The sequence below is a fragment of the Canis aureus genome, chromosome 32 (genome assembly GCF_053574225.1).
Source record: "Canis aureus isolate CA01 chromosome 32, VMU_Caureus_v.1.0, whole genome shotgun sequence".
NCBI classification, from domain to species: Eukaryota; Metazoa; Chordata; class Mammalia; order Carnivora; family Canidae; genus Canis; species Canis aureus.
In genome coordinates, this window is record NC_135642.1 from 13,034,652 (window position 1) to 13,056,755 (window position 22,104).

The 22,104-nt window shown below is 41.2% G+C and overlaps 2 protein-coding genes and 1 pseudogene across 21 annotated transcripts in view; 2 read left to right on the forward strand and 1 right to left on the reverse strand.

Moving 5' to 3' along the window:
- The window catches only part of EXD1 (exonuclease 3'-5' domain containing 1), a 36,685-nt gene extending 21,512 nt beyond the window's left edge, over positions 1-15,173 (reverse strand). The window contains exons 1-8 of one of the 19 annotated variants that reach the window (XM_077880675.1): positions 14,791-14,952; positions 14,273-14,433; positions 13,672-13,768; positions 6,549-6,617; positions 5,489-5,654; positions 5,264-5,393; positions 3,692-3,749; positions 3,263-3,384 (exon numbers count right to left, since the gene is read on the reverse strand). In XM_077880675.1, the coding sequence (XP_077736801.1) occupies positions 3,263-3,384; positions 3,692-3,749; positions 5,264-5,324 (241 nt within the window). In that variant the 5' untranslated portion in view covers positions 5,325-5,393; positions 5,489-5,654; positions 6,549-6,617; ... (1 more) ...; positions 14,273-14,433; positions 14,791-14,952. Of the gene's footprint in view, positions 1-3,262; positions 3,385-3,691; positions 3,750-5,225; positions 5,244-5,263; positions 5,394-5,488; positions 5,655-6,548; positions 6,618-11,250; positions 12,065-13,671; positions 13,858-14,272; positions 14,764-14,790 lie in introns of those variants that run through there. The other 18 variants (XM_077880676.1, XM_077880671.1, XM_077880668.1 and 15 more) reach the window with 18 other exon arrangements.
- Positions 4,180-4,248, forward strand: LOC144303675 (U4 spliceosomal RNA; annotated as a pseudogene).
- Positions 15,123-22,104, forward strand: part of CHP1 (calcineurin like EF-hand protein 1) — a 47,976-nt gene continuing 40,994 nt past the window's right edge. Inside the window, exons 1-2 of one of the 2 annotated variants that reach the window (XM_077880704.1) lie at positions 15,123-15,307; positions 15,676-15,777. In XM_077880704.1, the coding sequence (XP_077736830.1) occupies positions 15,711-15,777 (67 nt within the window). In that variant the 5' untranslated portion in view covers positions 15,123-15,307; positions 15,676-15,710. Of the gene's footprint in view, positions 15,308-15,385; positions 15,778-22,104 lie in introns of those variants that run through there. The other variant, XM_077880703.1, reaches the window with a different exon arrangement.

Here is a 22,104-nt window from a genome sequence, read left to right on the forward strand (position 1 = left end):
TTTCTCCTACTCTCTAGTCTGACATTCAAACTTAGGTGGACCTAAACTCTTAATCATCTTCCCAAAACCTATTCTGTCCAGAACTGTTCCCATGTCAGCTGAATAGCAATCCATACTTCAGGCTACTCAGACTGAAGCCCCTGAAGTCACCCTTGATTCTCCTCTTTCACTCAAAACCACATTAATATACCAGTACACTGTGTTGGCTACACCTCAACATACATCCAGAATCCCACCACTTTTTACCAACATATGGCTACCACGAGAGTCCAAGCCACCATATCAACTTGCCTTAAAATTATTTCAATAGTCTAACAAGCATTCATGCTTTTACCTTCGTCCTCCTCTCAATATCCATATAATATCTAGAGTAACTTTGTTAAAACAGAAGTCAGATCATGTTGTTCTTCTGCTCAAAACTATCCAATAGGAAGTAGAAGTATTGTTTTTTAAGATTTTATTTATTTATTCATGAGAGACAGAGAGAGAGAGAGAGAGAGAGAGAGAGAGAGAGGCAGAGACATAGGCAGAGGGAGAAGCAGGCTCCATGCAGGGAGCCTGATGTGGGACTCAATCCCGGGTCTCCAGGATCACACCCTGGGGCGAAGGCAGCACTAAACAGCTGAGCCACCTGGGCTGCCTGGAAGTAGAAGTATTTTTAAAAATGCTATTTATAATAGCATAAAATATGAAATAGGGATAAACACAGCAAAAGATTTATAAGACTTATATGCCAAGAACTACAAAATGCTGTTGAGAAATTTAAGATCTCATGGAGGGATATATTGGGTTGGGATATTCAATATAGTTAAGAGACCAATATTCCCTAAATTGATCTATCAATTCATTGTGATTCCAGTAAAAACTCCAGTGGGTTTTTTTTTTTTTTATAGACATTGGCATTCTGATTCTAAAATTCATAGGGGAATGCAAAGAGCACAGAATAGCCAAAAAACTCTGAAAAAGAACAAAGTTGGAGAACTAACATTACCAGATTTAAGCTCTATCATCAAACAACAGTAAACAAAACAGTCTAAAAAAACGAACAAAACCCAGTAAACAGTCTAGGGTTGGTGTAAAAAGATCACTATAACAGAGTATAGTGTCCAGAAATGAACCTACACATACATAGACAACTAATTTTTGACAAAGGTGCAAAAGTAATTGAATGGAGAAAATACAGTCAACAAAGGATGCTGGAACAATTGGCTATCCATATGCAAAAAGAAAGAAGGACAGACAGAGACACATACTTGGGGGCACCTGGGTGGCCCAGTCAGTTAAGTGGTTAAGCGTCTGCCTTTGGCTCAGGTCATGATCTCAGGGTCCTGGGATGGAGCCACAAGTTGGGTTCACTGCTCAGTGGGGAGTCTGCTTCTCTCTCTACTTCTCCCCACTGCTTGTGCTCTCTTTCTCTCAAATAAAAAAAGAAAATCTTAAAAATATATATATGTAAAGAAATTTGTTGATCTATATTTCACATCATGTATAAAAATGAACTAAAAATGGATTCCAGGCCTGAAGGTAGGCTAAAACCATGAAGCCTCTAGAAGAAAACATAGGAGAAAATCTTTGTGACTGAGTCAGGAAAAAATTTTGTAGATAGGATATCAAAAGCACAATTCATAAAAGAAAAAAAGTGGATAAACTGCACTTTTTCAAAATTAAAAATGTCTGCTCTTTGAGAGATAATTTAGAATAAAAAGACAAACCAAAAAAAAATTTAAAAAAGACAAATTGCAGACTTGAAGAAATATTTGTAAAGCATGTATGTGAGAAAAGATTTATGTCCAGGATATATAAAGAACTCTCAACACTGAATAATAACAGTCCAACAAGAAGATGCACAAAAGATATAAACAGACAATTCACCAAAGATATTCAGCTAGTAAATAAGAAAAGATCTTTAATATACTTAGTCATTAGAGAAATGATAAAACCAAAAATCTTCCAATGGTTTCTCTTCTGACTTCAGAGTAGAAGCTTGAGTCCCTACAATGATCTACAATGTTCTCCATGAAATGCCTGTCCCACTTCATCTCCAATTGCTTCTCTCCTTGCTCCAGCTACACCAATCACTCTGATCTCGCTGTTCCTTCAAGATCCTAACATGTTCCTATCTCAGGGCCTTTATATTCCTTCTTTTTTCTGCCTAAAAAACATTTCCGGGATCCCTGGGTGGCTCGGCGGTTTAGCACCTGCCTTTGGCCCAGGGCGTGATCCTGGAGTCCCCGGATAGAGTCCCACATTGGGCTCACTCTGTGGAGCCTGCTTCTCCCTCTGCCTGTGTCTCTGCCTCTCTCTCTCTTTCTCCCTCTGCCTGTGTCTCTGCCTCTCTCTCTCTCTCCATCTCTCATGAATAAATAAATAAATAAAATCTTTAAAAAAAATTTCCTGGGGCATCTGGGTGCCTTAGTTGGTTAAGCATTTGCCTTCGGCTTGGGTCATGATCCAAAGGTCCTGGGATTGAGTCCTGCATGAGGAACCTTGCTCAGTGGGAAGCCTGCTTCTCCTTCTCCCTCTGCCTGCTGTGCTCCTCTCTGTCAAATAAATAAATCTTGAAAAAAAAAAAAAAAAAGCAACCACAAACATTTCTCAGATATCCATACAACTCAATCCCTTATTTCCTTCAGGCCTTTGCTCAAATGTTCTCATTTTTGTGAGGTCTATCCTTAACACCCTAAAATTATAAAACCACTCTTTTCACACGCTTCTTTTTTCTCCTTAGCATTTGGCAGTAACATACTGTATGTTATGCTCCTTTTCTTATTTAGTGTCTGTTTCTTGCACCAGAGCTCAATGAAGGCAGGGCAGAGATACCACACTTTGGTATCCTCAATGTCTGGCATGTAGTTTACCCTTGTAACCTCAATTATTAAATAAATAAATGGGGGATCCTCGGGTGGCTCAGCGGTTTAGCGCCTGCCTTTGGCCCAGGGTGTGATCCTGGAGACCTGGGATCGAGTCCCACGTCAGGCTCCCAGCATGGAGCTTGCTTCTCCCTCTGCCTGTGTCTCTGCCTCTCTCTCTCTCTGTCTATCATAAATAAATAAATCTTTAAAAAAATAAAATAAAATAAAATAAAATAAAATAAAATAAAATAAAAATAAATAAATCACAATATTTTGTCTTAATTCAGAGCCTAGAAACAATGGCCTAGCTGAGGATTCCATATAGAACCTTAAGTTGGAGTTATGCCAACTCTCAAGGGTTCTGTACCACAATAAAAAGAACTCAGACAATTCAGAGCCCCAGTACTTACCTGATGGGCTGTATTTGAGGTCATTCCGCAGGGTGGTGGCTGGTGCCTCAGAGCCAAGAGAAAGAGGCTCACATATGTTTAGGTCTTCATCTTTATCCATCCTGGTTCTTTCTGTATTTACACTATGCTTACAAAAAAACAACACTCTGATGAACTTGTTCTTTGTTGTTGATGTGTACACAGATTTTGCCACATATCAATGGTAAGGAATCTGGACCTCCATTTCATAGAGGACTCACTCATCCACTGTTTTTACATTGATTTGAAGATACCATCTAAAGATGGAAGAAAACATCCACCTATTTCTTCTCATTTCTATTACCTCAGGCCATTTGAGGAATTACATAGCTAATGAATTAGTGTTAAGTCTTTCTACCCTAATGTGTACATTTGGGTAAAATCATAATTAAGAAAATTATTTCACTATACCTGACAGAAGATGTCTTTTCTCTCATTGCACCTTGTTCCACTTCATCCAGTAGTTCCACTGTAAAACAACCAAATGGCTTCCAACAGAGTTTCCAATCTGAAAGCAATTAACCACTTCCCTGTCTCCTTATACTCACAGTCTGATGACTAGGTACCACAAGTAATAATTGGAAATGAAATGTTAGCCCACAGAGGCCTTCATTGGCCAGGAATAAATAGAGCAGAGGAGCCTATCCAAAGTCCTGAAGACATCTAATACTATATTCCTACCTAGCTTCTTTGGTCATTCAGCAGGATAAGAAAGCTCTTAACAGGGCACCTTTGTCATCATGCAGATTTGTTCAAGAGATATATTTTCTTTCCTATTCGTTCCCACTATAATGCATCTTCCCTCCCACTGTGTAGTGTTTGGGGATTTTCTCTCAGACCATTCACAAATCTGTCCCTTTCACTCTCACAGGCTGGTGTACTAACAATTCAGTGACATGAATTTTGTACAGTGGCAGTGTCGTAGCCAATGAGATTTATCTGAGGCGTGATTATTGCTAATTGAAACAGTTCAGTGACATGAAAGGCAATTAAAGCTAGACTAGAAATCACAAAAGAAATATGAAATATTCCACAGATTCTGAAAAATTTTATTTTTAACCTAACAGTGCAGGGAATGTAGGATAATATTGTATACCATTGATTCTAAGGTGCACATTTTAAACAGCTCCAAAATCAGATATGATTTACAGTTAAGTACATGACAATTTAATTGGCAGCTACGTTTTCTTTCTTGAGATGCGAAAATAATGAACTTTATAATTAATGGCATTTTAAAGTCAGTTAAGTATACTTAGGTACTATTCAGAGAGGATCCACTCAGGGCCCACTATGTTTCAAATGTTTCTTTCCCCTGTGCTATCTGGGTGTTGTTGAGTCTGGGGCAGAGAAAGTGAAAGTCACTAAAAATACTGACTAGTCAATTATTTTTCATTTTATTTTTTAAATTTATTTTTATTTCAAGGTTTTATTTAAATTTCAGTTAGTATTATTCATTTTAATAATTTTTATTCAAAGTGCTTTTCAGGAAGAGGGGGAAAAAGTATCAATCTAGGGCTGACTGAACCACAGGGAAAAGAAGGAGAAGCCTGTTCTTTGAACTTAAAAATTATGAACAAAAGCCAAGTCTTGAGAAAGAATTTAGGAAGAGATGAAATCCATGTGTACAGTTCACAAAGCTGGTCAACAGGCTCTGCTTAAGTTAGGGAGATGGTAGTAGTGATGTGATTCCTTTTTTTTTAAAAGTAGTGATTCCTTTGCTTCTCTTTACAAACCCATTCACAGCCTACCTTTGTTCAGTCCAGAGCTCTGATGCAGTGCAGAGGCTAACAGTTAAAATACAGTAAGAATTCAACTATGGGGCACCTGGCTAGCTTAGCTGGTAGAGCATGCAACTCTTGATCTTGGGGTTTCAAGTTCAAGCCCTATGTTATGTATAGAGATCACTTAAAAATAAATTCTTAAAAAAAAAAAAAAAGAATCCTACTACTGGGCAGCCCGGGTGGCTCAACGGTTTAGCGCCACCTTCAGCCCACGGCGTGATCCTGGAGACCCGGAATCGAGTCCCACATCGGGCTCCCTGCATGGAGCCTGCTTCTCCCTCTGCCAGTGTCTCTGCCTTTCTCTCTCTGTGTCTCTCATGAATAAATAAAACCTTAAAAAAAAAAAAAAGAATCCTACTACTACTACCACCCTCAGAGCCATTATAAAAAGGTGTTCAAGGGATAGAGAGTGTTTATAGTAGCATACTCAGTCAGAAAGGAACGGTAGGTGGCTAAAACTGTGTGTCTTGAAGTAGGTCTGGAGGGACAGTCATTATTTTGGTGAATTTTCATTTCTCTCTTAATTCTACTTATCTCATAAAACAAAGTAATCTTTCAAGCAGCAGTAGTCTCTGGTCTACAGGAGTCCTTTCCTGTAGGTAAGAAATGAATAGGTCTTTAAGGTCCCAGATCTCTTGTTCTCCTCACTCCTCCATCCCAGACTGATCTTTACTCCTTCTTGGAGGGCTTTCTGCTTTTGAATTCTTGAAAATAAGAACAGTTCTTGCTTCCCTTTTCTTTTATCCTAATTGGCTTATCTGCAGCAACTGACCAGAAGAGCTTCCATATTTACTCCTTTTGGCAAACAGTTAGACCTACTCTTGCTAAATGGCTTTTGCTGGCAGAAATAAAGAACAGAGCTATGTCTTGCAATTCCAAAATCCAAAACTCTCTGAAAACTAAAAATTGTCTGTAACTCTTTTGGCAGCAAAACCTAACTGACATACTATTTATGGTCCTAGTTTATTCCATTTAGAATGATTATCTGCACATTTCCCTGTAGAAATGTTTTATTACAGAGTGCTTCCCAAACCTGCTTGAGATGTTACATAATATAAAGAGTATATAGTGTTGTTTTCCAAAAATCCAGGTTTCTGAATTCTGAAACATTTGGACTCCAGGGTTTTATATAAGGGGCTGTGAATATACTTTGACTCTGTAGTGTTAAATTCAATTGCTGAGCAAGACAATTCCTTTCTGTTCAGATTCTTAACTGCCCACTGGTTGAGTGTCTAGTAACGGGCACCCGCAGTTCTCACATTGTAAACCCTAGATGATTAAAACTCTTTATGACATTCTGTTCATATTACACACCAAAAAAATTAAGATAAAGGTCAATTCGCCAATACCCACTGTAAGAGTTCATCAATGCAATATTAAAGGCAATACAGCATCTCAGTTTTTCAAAAACTGGAATGAAGCAGAGCAGTGGGTTTACTACTACTACAAATCCCAATATCCACAGTCAGGAAACACGCAGCTCTCACCGTTCACAATCTCGTACCCAAAAAACATCTTTACTCCTGGAACGCTCCGACCAGTCTCTACATTCTTCACTGTTATAGAAAATGATTCATTTAGTTAGTAAAAATCATAAGAAAATAATGCCTCTCAAAAATGCCATATCTAGGGGCACCACGGTGGCACAGTTGGCTTAGTGTCTGACTCTTGATTTTGGCTCAGGTCAGGTTATCGGGGTCCTGGGACTGAGCCCTGCATTTGTCTCTGCACTCAGTGCACAGTCTGTTTGAGGATTCTCTCCCTTCCCCTCTTCCTTTGTCCCTCCATCCACTCATTCTCTCTAAAATAAATAAATACATCTTTTTAAAAAAGTGTCATACCTGAGTTTTACAAAAATCTCCAAATTATTTTCCCCAAGAAATGAAGAGTTAATAATAGGCTACAAAGCTATAGCCTTGAAACAAGTAGGACAGAGAATAGAGGGAACCTTAGAATGGTCCAAGAACGTAAAGGGCAGCAGCAGGATGGTGAACTTAAATTCTTCCGAGAACATCTTAGGGACACTTTGGTGGCTCAGTTGATTAAGCGTCTGACTTCAGCTCAGGTCAGGATCTCAGGACCCGACCGAGTTGGGTTCCCTGCTCAGCAGAGAGCCTACTTCTCGCTCTGCCCCTCTCCACTGCCATGTTCTCACTCGCTTGCTCTCTCTTAAAAGAATAAGTAAAAAATATTAAAAAAAAAGAATATTCTAAGGCCTTGATGCTAAGAACTATTTATTATATTTTTTAAAGATTTTTAATTTATTTATTAGAGTGAGAGACAGACAGACAGACACAGGCAGAAGGAGAAGCAGGCTCCATGCTGGGAGCCTGACAAGGGACTCCCGGGTCTCCAGGATCACACCCTGCGCTGAAGGCGGTGCTAAACGGCTAAGCCACCGGAGCTGCCCTATTTATTATATTTCTATTGATTTTTACCACACCTAATTTCAGATAAAATTTTAAGGCAGCTGACTACTTCTAGAGTCCATACCCTGTTTCATGCCATGCTACTTGCTAGAAAATATGGTCAAGGACAATAATCTAACTCCTGGCCCAAATATAGGGCTACTACTGTGAGCATGTAAGAGTTACAAGAAGTTTAAATGTCATAACTACAGTATGGTATCATTTCTCTAGATTTAAGTGCTCCCAGTGGCTGTATATTTCTATATTGTGCAGCAATCCAAAATAATAGTTTCACCCTCACTATTCCACTGAAAGTCTTTTTACTGAGGTTAAAAATCACAACTATTTTTCAAATCAAAAAAAAAAAAAGTTTCTAAGTCTTATCACCCTTGGCTCCCATGTATCTTTTGGCAAATACTGTTCTCTCCCTTTCTTTTTTGGCATATCGGACACACTTCAAATTTAGTTCTTTTCCTACTAATTTCCTAGAGCTACCATACTGAGCACCAACTCAGAGCTGGCACCATGCTAATTATTTGCCCACATTTAATTCTCCAGTAGTATAACGAGAGAGGCATTTCATTATCTCTGATAGGGAGGAATCTGAGACTCAGAAAGGTTGAATAAGTTGCTCAAGTTCACATTGCTAATAAAAGACAGAGTTAGGATTCAAACCCAGGCCTCACGTGTTTTAATACACAACTCTGAACCAATGTCATATTGTCTCTCTTATTTGCTCTTTCCTGTCTCTTCAACTGCCTCCACCACCTCTGACATCCTGATTTCCTATATGTGTATATACATATATTTAAATATAAATAATCCCTACTTATATTAAAGAAATCTCTACCTAACATGGAGCTCAAACTCACAATCCTGAAATCAAGAGTCACATGCTCTTTGGACTGAGCCAGCCAGGTGCCCTGAACATCCAGTTTCTACAGCACAGATTATTTCTCAGAGCTCCACTCACATTTCCAACTAACAGCCGACTTGCTGTAAGATCTCAAACTGAAATCATTATCTTCTCCCAGTAACCAACAAATTTCTTTACATTTCTTTTTTTTTTTAATTTTTTTTTTTAATTTTCATTTATTTATGATAGTCACAGAGAGAGAGAGAGAGAGGCAGAGACACAGGCAGAGGGAGAAGCAGGCTCCATGCACCGGGAGCCTGATGTGGGATTCGATCCCGGGTCTCCAGGATCGCGCCCTGGGCCAAAGGCAGGTGCCAAACCACTGCGCCACCCAGGGATCCCTCCTCTTTACATTTCTATCAATTAATAACCGTACTATATACCTAATCTTCTGAGTCAGAAATGTAGTAGTCATTTTCCATTGATATTTATTTATTTATTTGAGAGAGACAGTGCACATACGGGGCTAGGGAGGTGCAGAGGGAGAGAGAGAATCTTAAGCAGGCTCTACCCTCAGTGCAGAACACACATGGGGCTCCATCTCATGACCCGAGTCAAAGTCAAGTCAGATGCTTACCTGACTGAGCCACCCAGGAACCCTTCCATTGCTCTTTAATTATCTAATTTTTTAAATAAATTTATTTTTTATTGGTGTTCAATTTGCCAAGATATAGAATAACACCCAGTGCTCATCCCAAGTGCCCCCCTCAGTGCCTGTCACCCAGTCATCCCCACCCCCGCCCATCTCCCCTTCCACCACCCCTACCTAATTCGTTTCCCAGAGGTAGGAGTCTCTCATGTTCTGTCTCCCTTTCTGATATTTCCCACTCATTTTTTCTTTCCCCTTTATTCCCTTTCACTATTTTTATATTCCCCAAATGAATGAGACCATATGTTTGTCCTTCTCTGATTGACTTATTTCTCTCAGCATATTGATTACCAGTTACTTATCCCATCTCTTATGTATTTCTAAAATTTGAAAAAATAATAAAATCTGTCTTCTCTTTTCCATTCCTTGCTGAGCCTTAGCTCTGACCCCCATCATGTTTCCTTTTTTTAAGATTTTATTTATTCATAGAGACAGAGAGACAGAGAGAGAGAGAGAGAGAGAGGCAGAGAGAGAAGCAGGCTCCATGCAGGGAGCCCAACGCGAGACTCAATCCCGGTTCTCCAGGATCATGTCCTGGGCTGCAGGCGGCACTAAACCACTGCACCACCGGGGCTGCCCTCATATTTCCTTTATTGGATCTGTTGATTGTCAAGATCTGTCTATGTTCTTTCCCTCTAGTTTCTCTCTACTAGAGTCCTTCCTTCACATAGCTGTCATAGTGAAAATACTCCCTGCTTTGTTCAAATAGTACATAAAATTAGTAAACAAGTGTAAAGAAATATGTTCAACTTCCTTAGGAATATTTTCTTAACATGCCAAGATGAAACACCACTTTCTACCTATAAAACTAGCAAAAACTTAGGAAATATAAACATCACCATTTTTTAAAAAATCCAATCTTAGATTTACTGTATTTCACTCATACATTACTAGTAGTAAAGTAAAAAGACACAATCCTTTTGAAAAACTATTTGGAAATATGCGTCAAAATATTTAAAGTAGGGGCACCTGGGTGGCTCAGTCGGTTGGGAGTCTTCCTCTGGCTTGGGTCGTAATCCCAGGGTCCTGGGATCATGTCCTGTGTCAGGCTCCTCTCTCAGGAGGGAGTCTGCTTGTCCCTCTCCTCTGCCCTTCTGCCTGCTTGCTATCTCTTTCTTACTCTCTTTTTTTTTTTTTAATTTTTTTTTTTAAACTTTTATTTATGATAGGCACACAGTGAGAGAGAGAGAGGCAGAGACACAGGCAGAGGGAGAAGCAGGCTCCATGCACTGGGAGCCTGACGTGGGATTCGATCCCAGATATCCAGGACCGCGCCCTGGGCCAAAGGCAGGCGCCAAACCGTTGCGCCACCCAGGGATCCCTCTTACTCTCTTTCAAAAAAATTAAATAAAATCTTGAAAAAATATATTTCAAGTATCTGTAATTTTTACCTAATAATTTCAGTTATAGGAACTACTATGAAAATAATTACAAATTATAAGTATTATATTGTATTTTATATTTTGTAAAAATGTATAATTACATAATAGACAAAAATTTTATTTTATAATTATAAAATATAATAAATATTTTTATTTTAAGATTTTATTCATTCATTTGAGAGAGAGAGCATGAGCATAGGAAGGGGCAGAGGGAGAGGGAGAGGCAGACTCCTCACTGAGCAGGGAGCCCAATGTAGGACTCCATCCCAGGACTCTGGGATCATGACCTGAGCTGAAGGCAGACATTTAACTGACTGAGCCCCAAGAGACCCCTATAATAAATATTTTTATTTACTTATTATTATTATTTTTAATATTTTTAAGTCTTTAAAGCTTTTTGCTTTAAAATGTTTAGCTAATAGGGGTCCCTGGGTGGCTCAGTCAGTTAAATGTCCTTCTCTTGACGTCAGCTCAGGTCATGATTTTAGGGTCCTGAGATAGAGCCCCATCTCAGCTGTGCACTGAGTATGGAACCTGCTTAAGATACTCTCTCTCCCTTTTCCCTCCTGCTCGCATGCACACTCTCTCTAAAAAAAGAAAAAAAAGGGATGCCTGGGTGGCTCAGAGGTTGAGCATCTGCCTTCAGCCCAGGGCATGATCTTGGAGTCCTGGGATCGAGTCCCACATCAGGCTCCCTGCATGGAGCCTGCTTCTCCCTCTGCCTGTGTCTCTGCCTCTCTCTCTCTCTGTCTTTCATGAATAAATAAAATCTTTAAAAAAAGAAAAAAAGAAAAAAGAAAAAAATTTAAATAAAAGTTTAGCCATTAGGGACACCTGCGTGGCTCAGTGGTTGAAGTGTCTGCCTTCGGCTCAGGGCATGATCCTGGAGTCCCAGGATCTAGTACCACATCGGGCTCCCTGCATGGAGCCTGCTTCTCCCTCTGCCTGTCTTTGCCTCCCTCTGTGCGTCTCTCATGAATGGATAAATATTTTTTAAAAATATTTCATTTAGACTGAATGCTTTGTTGAACAAGCATGTAGCATATCTTAATTGTTGTCAACTCAATGCCATTCTTTCAGGCTGGCAACGAGCGTAATCTCTCCACAGACAGTGGTGGCTTCCTGGATCTCCAGGGCATCTCTTGAAGAGGACGGTCTCATCTGGGAGAACACCTCCCTACCCCTTTTCCTCCCATATGTAACTTCTACCAGCCATCACATGATCTTGAGGTTTGCATGTAGACAGTAGAGCAGAAAGATGAAGAATCTTGGATCTCTGCCAACTCTGGGAAGACCCACAGAAGCCTTGGGAGGGCTGCCTTCCTTTATATAAGAGAATAAACTCCTGCTTTGTTTAAGCTGTTTGACATAGGTTTCCAGCAGCTGAACAGGGTTCCTAACAAACATAGCATTAAAAATTTCAGGTAACAAGCTCAAAAACTTAGATGCCTCCCACTTAAAAATCCTTCAAATTGTGGGGCGTCTTGCTGGCTTGGTCAGTAGAGCAAGCAACTCGATCACACAGTCATGAGTTCAGGCTAGAGCCTATTAAAAAATAAAAATCCTTCAAACTGTTCCTCATGGCTTTCAGAAGCATCCAAATACTATATGTTAAGGCCTTCCGATCAGTCCCATACCTCCTTCTCCAGCCTTAAGTCTCACTATATCCCCATACAGAAATTTACTTACATTTTCTGAATGAACCAAGTTTTCATATCTCTACATATTTTGTACATGTTGCTACGTCTGTGAAAAACTATGGTTCTCCAGCTGAGCATCAGCAGCACCAGGAAACTTGTTAGAAATGTAGATTCTTGGGCCCCACCCCAGACCTTAAGAATCAGAAACTCGGGCAGCCCCGGTGGCGCAGCAGTTTAGCGCTGCCTGCAGCCCAGGGTGTGATCCTGGAGACCCGGGGTGGAGTCCCACGTCAGGCTCTCTGCATGGAGCCTGCTTCTCCCTCTGCCTGTGTCTCTGCCTCTCTCTGTGTCTCTATGAATAAATAAAATCTTAAAAAAAAAAAAAAAAGAATCAGAAACTCCTGGAGGGTGGCCCAGTATTCTGTGATTTTAACAAGTCCCCCAGGTGATTCTCATATACAGATAAAGTTTAAGAACCACTGGCTTCCTTCCCTCTTTTTCCCACCCAGTTAAATCTTACCCGTTTGGGATACATTCCCCACTAGCCTAACCGTACCACTCCCAGAACTAAATTAACTGAATCGTTGTGTTTCCATAGCATCTTGTGCATCTCTATATTAGAAAGGATATTACACTGCATTATACATCTCTACTTCCTCATCTGTTTCCTTACTAGACTAAGTTTTTTAAGGACAAGGACTATGTTATTCTTATCTATATCCCTGGTATCTATCACAGTGCCTGTGATACAAAACTACCAATAAATGATTACCGAATGAATTAATATTGTAAAAATTTGGTATAGTCCCACACTGGTTCACAAAGGTCTATTTTAACTTATAACAGTAACACCAATCTCTCAAATGCCATTTATACATGTTTCAATTGTGAACTTAAAACTTAATGCCAGGAAAAAAAAAAAAAATTTAATGCCAGGTAAACAACTACCCTAGCCGGGTCAATATTCTAGCTGAATAAAAATTGTATATTGGAGCTTAAAAGTGAGTACATGTAGGAAGTAGGAGAGTGGTACACCCAGGGGTGCATGGAAACTCTGAGCCCCCACAGACTTTGCCCTATGCATCTCTTCCACTTGGCTGTTCCTGTGTAGCATCCCTTACCATGAACAGAACTGAAGCTGGTAGGTGTAACTATGAGGATAATACATGATTAGAGGTGGTAAAACCTACAAGACACCTGGTTCCTCCTGGCATCTATGAGCCACTGCACTATTCCTCAGCAGCCAATCTCTGGACTTCCTTTTGCATGACAAAAATTAATCCCTTACTGTCTGAATTTGTCTGTTGAAGCCAAAATTCTCTCTAGTAGAGTGGTTATTTTTAACTTCAAGATGCATACGGTAAGAAAAGTACCCAATGAAAAAGAATCCATACATTGAAAATTTCCACTGTCATGATAATAAAAGTATGTGAGGACAAGCCCACAGATGCAACCATTTTTTCTGTTAGGGGAAAATAAACATTCTATTCTTCCTCCTACCTTTTCCCTGAAATAGGAATGCCTCCCTACCACTTGCTAATGAAGCCCCAGAGCCATCATCCAAATTTAACTACTAATTTCTTAAAAGGGAGAAGATAATAACAAGTAAAGAGACCTTTCTTCAGGACAACAATCTTGTTAGGGTCCACATGCTGGAGTACTCCCTCAAAGATGCCACAAACCAACGTGAGTTTCACCCTTCTCCACAAAATCTGATTGAGGAAATGGTAGTCACTGCTGGGATCCATGCTATTTGATTCCAAAAGCAGTCTTCAAATAATCTTCTTTAAGTAACCAAACACTTGAAAATAAAAGAGGTCTATGATTTAAACAATATTTTTGGGAAACGAGGCTATTTTCCCTTTCCCCATGCCTGGAAGGGACAAGAAAAAGAAAAATATGAGAATAATTCAGTTTTGCTCATCTTTTTAGAACGATAAAGAGAAAAGGACCATTGCAAGCACCAATTCTGATTTACACATGGGAAACTGAAAGCCCATAAGACTTCAGGCACCCTATGTTTGGGTTGTCTTTAAAATGGGGTAATACTACCTTTCATTTAGAACAAGCAGGACATTTCAGAGGTTCTTAAATGGTCATACGTATATCCTAACACGAACCCAAATAAATAAAGGAAGGAAGGAAAGAAACTAAAATAATTTAAAAACTATCGTTGGCAAAATATCTGCCAATACATGCGGCCACAAGCTGCTCACCCAGAAATATCTGGGATCTAAGTTCTTCTGGCCTCTTGTACGTTAACAACATTTCCAGAGTTTGACACTGTTACCAACCAAAGCATAGGTGACTTAGAATTATCACAACGTGTGCATGAGCAATCTGGCTGCCAATTGAGCGCATCTGAAGGGAGAGGACACTAGATAGACAAGAAGAGCAGGTCAGTCATGAAAACAACTCAGTGAGACTAGAACCTTGGCCTTAGGCAAAGCTTAAGAGTAGTTGAGGGACTAAATTACAGTGGTCAGAATTTGGTTCTTCCGTATCTCAAATCGGTTATGCACAAAGCAACCCACGAAGGGTGGGGGATGGGGAGGGGGAGGGGGAGGGGTGGAAAGGCACTATGAAGCCACAGGAAAACAACTTCACCGGAGAGGGTTAAATTAGTTAACGAATGGCTTAAACATTTTCAAGAAAACAAAAATATAAAAATAAAATGCAAAAGTCCTCATTTTTAGGGCAAAATAAGAAACTTCAAATAGACGGCGGGCCATACGCTAGGAATTGAATCTCGTCCACCGTTATTTTTTTTCCCCCGAAGGAAGTTGGGAAATCTTGTCTCAATTTCAGCCAAATGGTGCCTTCCTCGAGCTTCAGTACTGCTGTTAAGGAAGAACTCTCGGGAGTTCGAAGCCGGCGTTGACGGTTATCAAACGACACAGCTGGGAAAAAACGAAGAAGTACACCCCCCCCCCCCCCGAAAGCCCCCACGCAGACGCGGACGCCAGCAGGGCGGAACCCGAGGTCCCGGCTGTTCCCGGACGAGCCAATCGGCGCGCGGCCAGGACGCCGGCTCCCGAGCGCCCCCAGCGGCAGGAGGCGGGAGGACCTCCAGAGAAAAGGAGGAGGTGGAACTCCCAGCATGCAGTTCCCAAGAGACACACCCTAGAGTCGCCCCAAGAGACGTTTGGTCTATTTTTATAGTTTCTCTCTGCAATCCCTGCCACCTGGGGGTGGCGCTTCCAGGTTTAGAGTTCTGTGAGAAACGGGTTGGCTACTTTGTCGGCAAGCCGGTTAGTTCATTGTAAAACTGTGGGTCGAAGGCGTTGCCCTTTTAATTGCGGTCGCTAGAGCCAGAGTGGCATTGCCTTTTTAAGGCCGGTGACATCACGCTTCCGGGGGCGTGGCCCGTCCTTAGGAATACCCGGCCCTGCGCTGGGCTGATTCATTCGGGGGCTGGTGCTGGAAGCGTCGACGTCGGCTCCTGGGCCGGGCGCAGCCTCACTCCTTATTGGCTGGTTCTCGGGGACCGCCCTCTCCCCCTCTTGCCACCCCTGGGTTCCCTCCCGGGTCCGCAGTAGAAATACTGCCCTCTCGCTTCTTGACCCCTGGGCCTTTCTCCCTCCCTCTTCCCTCCCTCCCGCTGCCGTCGTTGCTTCAGGAGCCCCTGCTCCCTCAGGAGCTCCCGCTTCGGTGATGGGTTCTCGGGCTTCCACGTTACTGCGGGACGAAGAGCTCGAGGAGATCAAGAAGGAGACTGGCTGTGAGTTCGGGTAGGGGGTGGGAAAGCGGCCGGGCGCTTCTGGCTGGCCTCAGAACCGAGGGTGGCTGTCGTTGAGGTCCGGAGCTGAGGTGCCTGGAGGTTACCGGGTACTGATCAGCCTCCAGCCCAGGAGCTTCGTGGCCGAGGGCTGGAGGACCTCTTCTTACGGCTGTTCGGAGCGGGGGGCTCAAAGGCTTCCCCTCTAAGGCAGGGGTCGCGATCACCCTTAGAGCACAGGCACCGCTCTTTTCTCTTCCCCCTGTTCATGAAAGTCCCCTAACTCCTTTCTTTTATCTTTCCTCGCACCAACCTCGAATTCAAGAGCTCCGGATGGATCCTATAGAAAACATAATATGTTCCTGTGACGTTTTGGGGCAAGCACTTAAAATCACTGTCAACTGTGGGAAATCACAAATAAATTCTTAATGCAACTGGAAAAATAAGTCTAGAAAGCAAGATCGTATAGTAAGGCTTTGGAAGACGTGACCTGGTGACAGGAGACTTTAAAGAATGAGGAGTCTGAGACTGTGAGATTTCTTTCATTCTGAACCTGTGGAGGAAAAAAAAAAAAAAAGCAGATACTGTGACTACCAGATTTTTGTTTGTTTCTTTTACTTACACTGAGGATGCTTGCTGTCCTAATTTCAGATATATTGATTTCTACTATGCTGGTGTACTTTATGCAGTCGCTATGGAAATTGGATGTGTTCCAAAATCTCAGTGCGAATTTGTACTAGGAACTGATTTTTTTATAGTCCAGTCTCTTCCTCATTAACCTGAACATAGGGGCAGCAGGGCTTTGGGAATTCAGAAGCTCTGTGTAACATCACCACACAATTTTGTATAATGCATACAGTATTTTCTCAGTAATCCATCATGACTCTTGTATTTTACTTGGGTTATGTAAGTGTCTGAGCTGTCGCTTCACGGTAACTTGTCTTTAATAATGAGATGACCGGTAAGTAACTCAGTGGCCCAAATGCAGGTAATGTTGAAGGGTCCTGGGGGAACTACAGAATTACACAGGCACTGGTGACCTGAGAGAAATTGAATGCTGTCCTGTGCTTTCTGACAAATTCAACTTTCCAGAATCTTCAATTTGGAAGGGATGTTATCTAGCCCCCAACCTTGTGGGATTGGCTTACTGCTTTCAGCATCCCCCCCCCCCCCCCAACACACACACATGGCAGGTAGCCTCTTCATAAATATCTTTAAGGATTATGAGCACACCACCTACTGGTTTCAGATGAATGACAAAAAGCAGTGAGCTGCTTATGATGTGTAATAGTTGTTTGGCCTCTTCACCTTATGGTCATTTGATGATTCATTGACTCCAAGAGGTAGAAGTATAGTCCGTTTGGATTCAGCAAGCATTTTATTAAATTTTGTGGCCATGACCTCTGGCCACACTTGTAAATATAAGAGTTGCTTTAGGTCTAAAGTGACACCAGAGTTGAAGTATTCATACTTAAAATAAAAAGTCACAAAATGAGGAAGTGTAAGCCTTAGTGAAGATGGGAAAAACCTATTTTTGCGTCAAGATGAAGGGAGCACTAATCCCATTTGGACTTATTTACATTTGACAAAATAGAAAAACCCTAGACTCTATAGGACTGGAGTTATTTTACTGTGTGGCTCTTACTCCTGGAAGAACTGTTTTCCTAGTTGCCAAAAAGTGAATCAAAGGAGAATCTGAGGGAGATTATCAGCCGCAACCAGTGCCAATGTACGTTGAGCCAGAAAGCCTAATAAAAAAAGTAGTTACTGAATTTTTGCATTGTCTATATTTAGTACTATGCTAGGTGCTCAAAGCAGATGGTGACAAGAGATGCCCACAAGAGTTAGGATTAGCATTACGATGTAAGGTAGCTGAAATTGTGTGCCACCCACTTTCAGAACTCAAGAAAGACTGAGTCTGTGGGCTGGTCTTGGAGAAGACAGAAATTGGACCCTTATACGTGCATGAATGAATTCGATTTAAATAAATTAATCTAGGACATTTTGGGTGACTTCCAGGAGCATTCTCCTCTAGCCTGCTACAGTCATTCCTCTGCCCTGGGAGTTGAGCCATCAGTTTATCCAGTTGGTGTCCATGAGCAGAGTTGATTTTTTTTTTTTTAATTTTTAAAATTTTTATTTATTTATGATAGCCACAGAGAGAAAGAGAGAGAGGCAGAGACATAGGCAGAGGGAGAAGCAGGCTCCATGCACCGGGAGCCCGATGTGGGATTCGATCCTGGGTCTCCAGGATCGCGCCCTGGGCCAAAGGCAGGCGCCAAACCGCTGCGCCACTCAGGGATCCCCAGAATTGATTTTTAAAACAGTAATTTTAACATGATCCAAAAGGCTTAGAAAACTAAAAACAAGATACCTGAGGGTGAGGTGGAGGAGTGGAATTTGTCCAGTTTTCATATGCTTCTGGTTTCGTTAAGAGTTTAGGGGACTATCAGAAACATTTCCAGTTAAAAACAAGTAATAAGACCTTTCACCACTCCCTTTGCCAGTAAGAGAACGTGGCATAATTGAGCAAAACCGACTTTATATTCAATATGAAAGCTTTGCATTGGAATTGATGATTATATTTAAACATCTTTTCCAGGCAGTCTTAACGTTGATTAGAATTCATGCATGACTGGTTTAGCCGGTATTTGAAATGTAATCTCTTAAGTGTTTGGCAAACTCATTCTAGGTAAGAATTACCTGTAAGCCTCAGTTTCATCATCTATAAATGGGAATAATAATAGTACCTACTTTCCAGGATTCTTATGAGGATTAAATAAGAGAAATTATGTGAACTACTTAGAATAGTGCTTGATATTTAAGTACCAGGTGTCAGCTATTATTTTGAACCATAGATGATAATCATCTTATTGGGAAAATATTTGTATGTGCTAGTTATAAAACTGTCTAGGCCTATATAAGTGGAGAGGTTACAGCATTTATGCTTTTCTTATTTTCAGGGACCATTGGACTAGAAATAAGTCATTTTCCCAGCTCTAGAAATAAAACATTTAAAGGAATGGAAATCTTGATGTTGCTAACAGTTTAAAAAACATTATCTAGGGGGATCCCTGGGTGGCTCAGCGGTTTTGCGCCAGCCTTTGGCCCAGGGCGCAATTCTGGAGTCCAGGGATCGAGTCCCGCGTGGGGCTCCTGGCATGGAGCCTGCTTCTCCCTCTCCCTCTGCCGGTGTCTCTGCCTCTCTCTCTCTCTCTCTCTCTCTCTCTTTATCATGAATAAATAAAAATAAATTTAAAAAAATCTAAAAAAAAATCTGAAACTTTTTTTTTTTTAAAGATTTTATTTATTCATGAGAGACAGAGAGAGAGAGAGAGAGAGGCAGAGACACAGGCAGAGGGAGAAGGGGCTGAAGGTGGTGCTAAACCCCTGAGCCACTCAGGCTGCCTTAAAACATTTTTAATTAAAACAAATTTTTTTTGAGAGATTGCCATTGTGTGGGGGGAGGGGCAGAGAGAGAGAGAGAAAATCTTTAGTAGTCTCCACACCCAGTTTGGAGCCCTATGCAGAGCTTAATCTCACAACCCTGAGATCCCCAGGGATCCTCAGCTCAGGTCCCCATTCATTTAATTTTAGTCTCTAGTTCTGGTATGTGTCATGTGGTATGGGGACAAAGTTGAACAGATTTTGGAAGTAAGTTTTAGGGCATGATCCCGGAGACCTGGGATCCAATCGAGTCCCACGTCAGGAGCCTGCTTCTCCCTCTGCCTGTGTCTTTACCTCTCTCTCTCATGAATAAATAAACAAAATCTTAAAAAAAAAAAAAAAAAAAAAAGGAAGTTTTAGGGTCGCCTGGGTGGCTCAGTGGTTGAGCATTTGCCCTAAGCTCAGGTCATGATCCTGGGGTCCTGGGATCAAGTCTTGCATCAGGCTCCCCACAGGGAACTTGCTTCTCCCTCTGTCTATGTTTCTGCGTCTCTCTCTGTGTCTCTCATGAATAAAAAATAAAATCTTATTTTAAAAAAAAGGAAGTAGATTTTATAGCGAGGTTTTGTTTGAGAAGGTAAAGTAATGATAGACCTAACTAATGTGGGTTTTTCTGTAGTTTCAACAAAAAGCATAAGTCTGGCAAAGGCAATTGCTTGAGAATAATTTACTGGACTAAAATGTACAAGGAAGTTCAACTTCAGGCTACTACAGTCTCAAAATGCAAGACCCCTTCATGGCCCTTGCCTGTCAAGCCATGTTGCCCAAAGGTGCTATCTTCTGGCTCCTATTGAAATGGAAATGCACATATAACTAATACCTTTAGTTTGGGGTTAAGTGATTTGTAAAGCTGTGTGTGTTTCCTGCCCACCTTACCATGATGAAAAACTTCAAATATACAGAAAAGTTAAAGTAGTAAAATGAATATCCATATACATTCCACCTCAATTCAACAATTAACATTTTGATTTACCTACATAGTTAAGTATATATAGCTTTAACTGTATATTTGCTTTATTTATTTACATACACACACACACACATACTTATATGTGTATTTTTTGGTGAACTGTTTGAAAGGCAGATAACAACTCTTCACCTTTAAATATTTCTTTAGGGATCCCTGGGTGGCGCAGCGGTTTGGCGCCAGCCTTTGGCCCAGGGCGCGATCCTGGAGACCCGGGATCGACTCCCACGTCGGGCTCCCGGTGCATGGAGCCTGCTTCTCCCTCTGCCTATGTCTCTGCCTCTCTCTCTCTCTGTGTGTGACTATCATAAATAAATAAAAAATTAAAAAAAAATAAAATAAATAAATAAATATTTCTTTATGTGGGATGCCTGGGTGGCTTAGTGGTTGCGCAGCTGCCTTTGGCTCTGGTGTGGTCCCCTGGTCCTGAGGTCCTGGGATTGAGTCCTACATCGGGCTCCCTGCATGGAGCCTGCTTCTCTCTCTGCGTATGTCTCTGCCTCTCTCTCTCTCTCTCTCTCTCTGTGTCTCTCATGAATAAATAAATAAATAAATAAATAAATAAATAATAAAATATTTTTTAAAGGTATATATTTCTTCATGTATCCTGAGAATAGGAATTTTTTCTCTACATAACCTCAGTACTGTATCACACCTAAGAAAATTGGCAATAATTTAAAAATATTATCTACCATTTAGTCCATATTCAGATTTCCCCAATTATAAGAAAGTGATTTGTTGTTACATTGTTTTAATGTCTTTTTAAAATATTTTATTTATTCATGAGAGACACAGAGGAGGCAGAGACACAGGCAGAGGGAGAAGAGAAGCTGGCTCCACACAAGGAGCCCGATGTGGGACCTAATCCTGGACCCCAGGATCACACCCTGAGCCAAAGGTAGATGCTCAACTGCTGAGCCACCCAGGCTTCCCTTTCTTACTCCCTTTTCATTTTATTTTTCTCTCTGTCACTCCTGCCTAGTGCTTGCTACTTTTCTAAAATGCCTTCCTCTTCTGAGCATGAGGTAGTGATAATAGATTTGTAGTCAAATTGGGAGGATCTTTCAAGTAATCTTTCAACAGTATAAAATAATTATGTGCCCATTAGGGGAGAAAAATATAGCTTGATTCAAGACATGACCATGTGCAAAGTCAAGAGACTTCCTTTGAGTTACTGAGAATTGGTGCAGGTTTAGGGCGCCTTCCTGTTAGCGTCTTGCCGTCTGGTGAGAATAGTTTACTGGAAACTTGTCCTGCCTTTTATGGCAGGTCCGATGCTTTTCTGCTCCTTGAAGTTGCTCTGAGCTCTGTACCTTGGAGATTGCTTTTTATTCTCTGTCATGGTGAATTTAGCATGTAAATTGAAGCTTGCTTTCCTCCTCCTCCTCTTTCTTTCTTCTTATTAAACATTAGTTCTGAAGTTTAGGACATAGATTGACATTTGACCATATTAAGTTTTAAAAGCGGACATTTGATTGTACATTTTTTTTTAAAGATTTTTATTTACTTATTTGAGAGAGAGAGAGGGCACAAGCAAAGGGGAGGAGCAAAGGGAGAAGCAGACTCCCTGCTGAGCTGGGACTCCCACCGGAGGCTCAGTCCCAGGACTCTGAGATCATGACCTGAGCCAAAGGCAGAGGCTTAACCTACTGAGACATCCAGGCACCCCTGCCCTGGTTGTACATTTCTCCACTGATTTCCATGTAACCCCCTTCTAGAAGATCACAGGTTTTATCATTCACAAAAATTTGTGAAGCATTCCACATATTTTTTAAACTATTTATTTGATTGTTTGATTGTTTATTTATTTCAGAAAGAGAGTGCACATGTGAGGAAAGAGGGGCAGAGGGAGAGAATCTTCAAGCAGGATACCCCTCCACCCCCCAGCATGGAGTGCTTTGCAGGGTTCTGTCCCA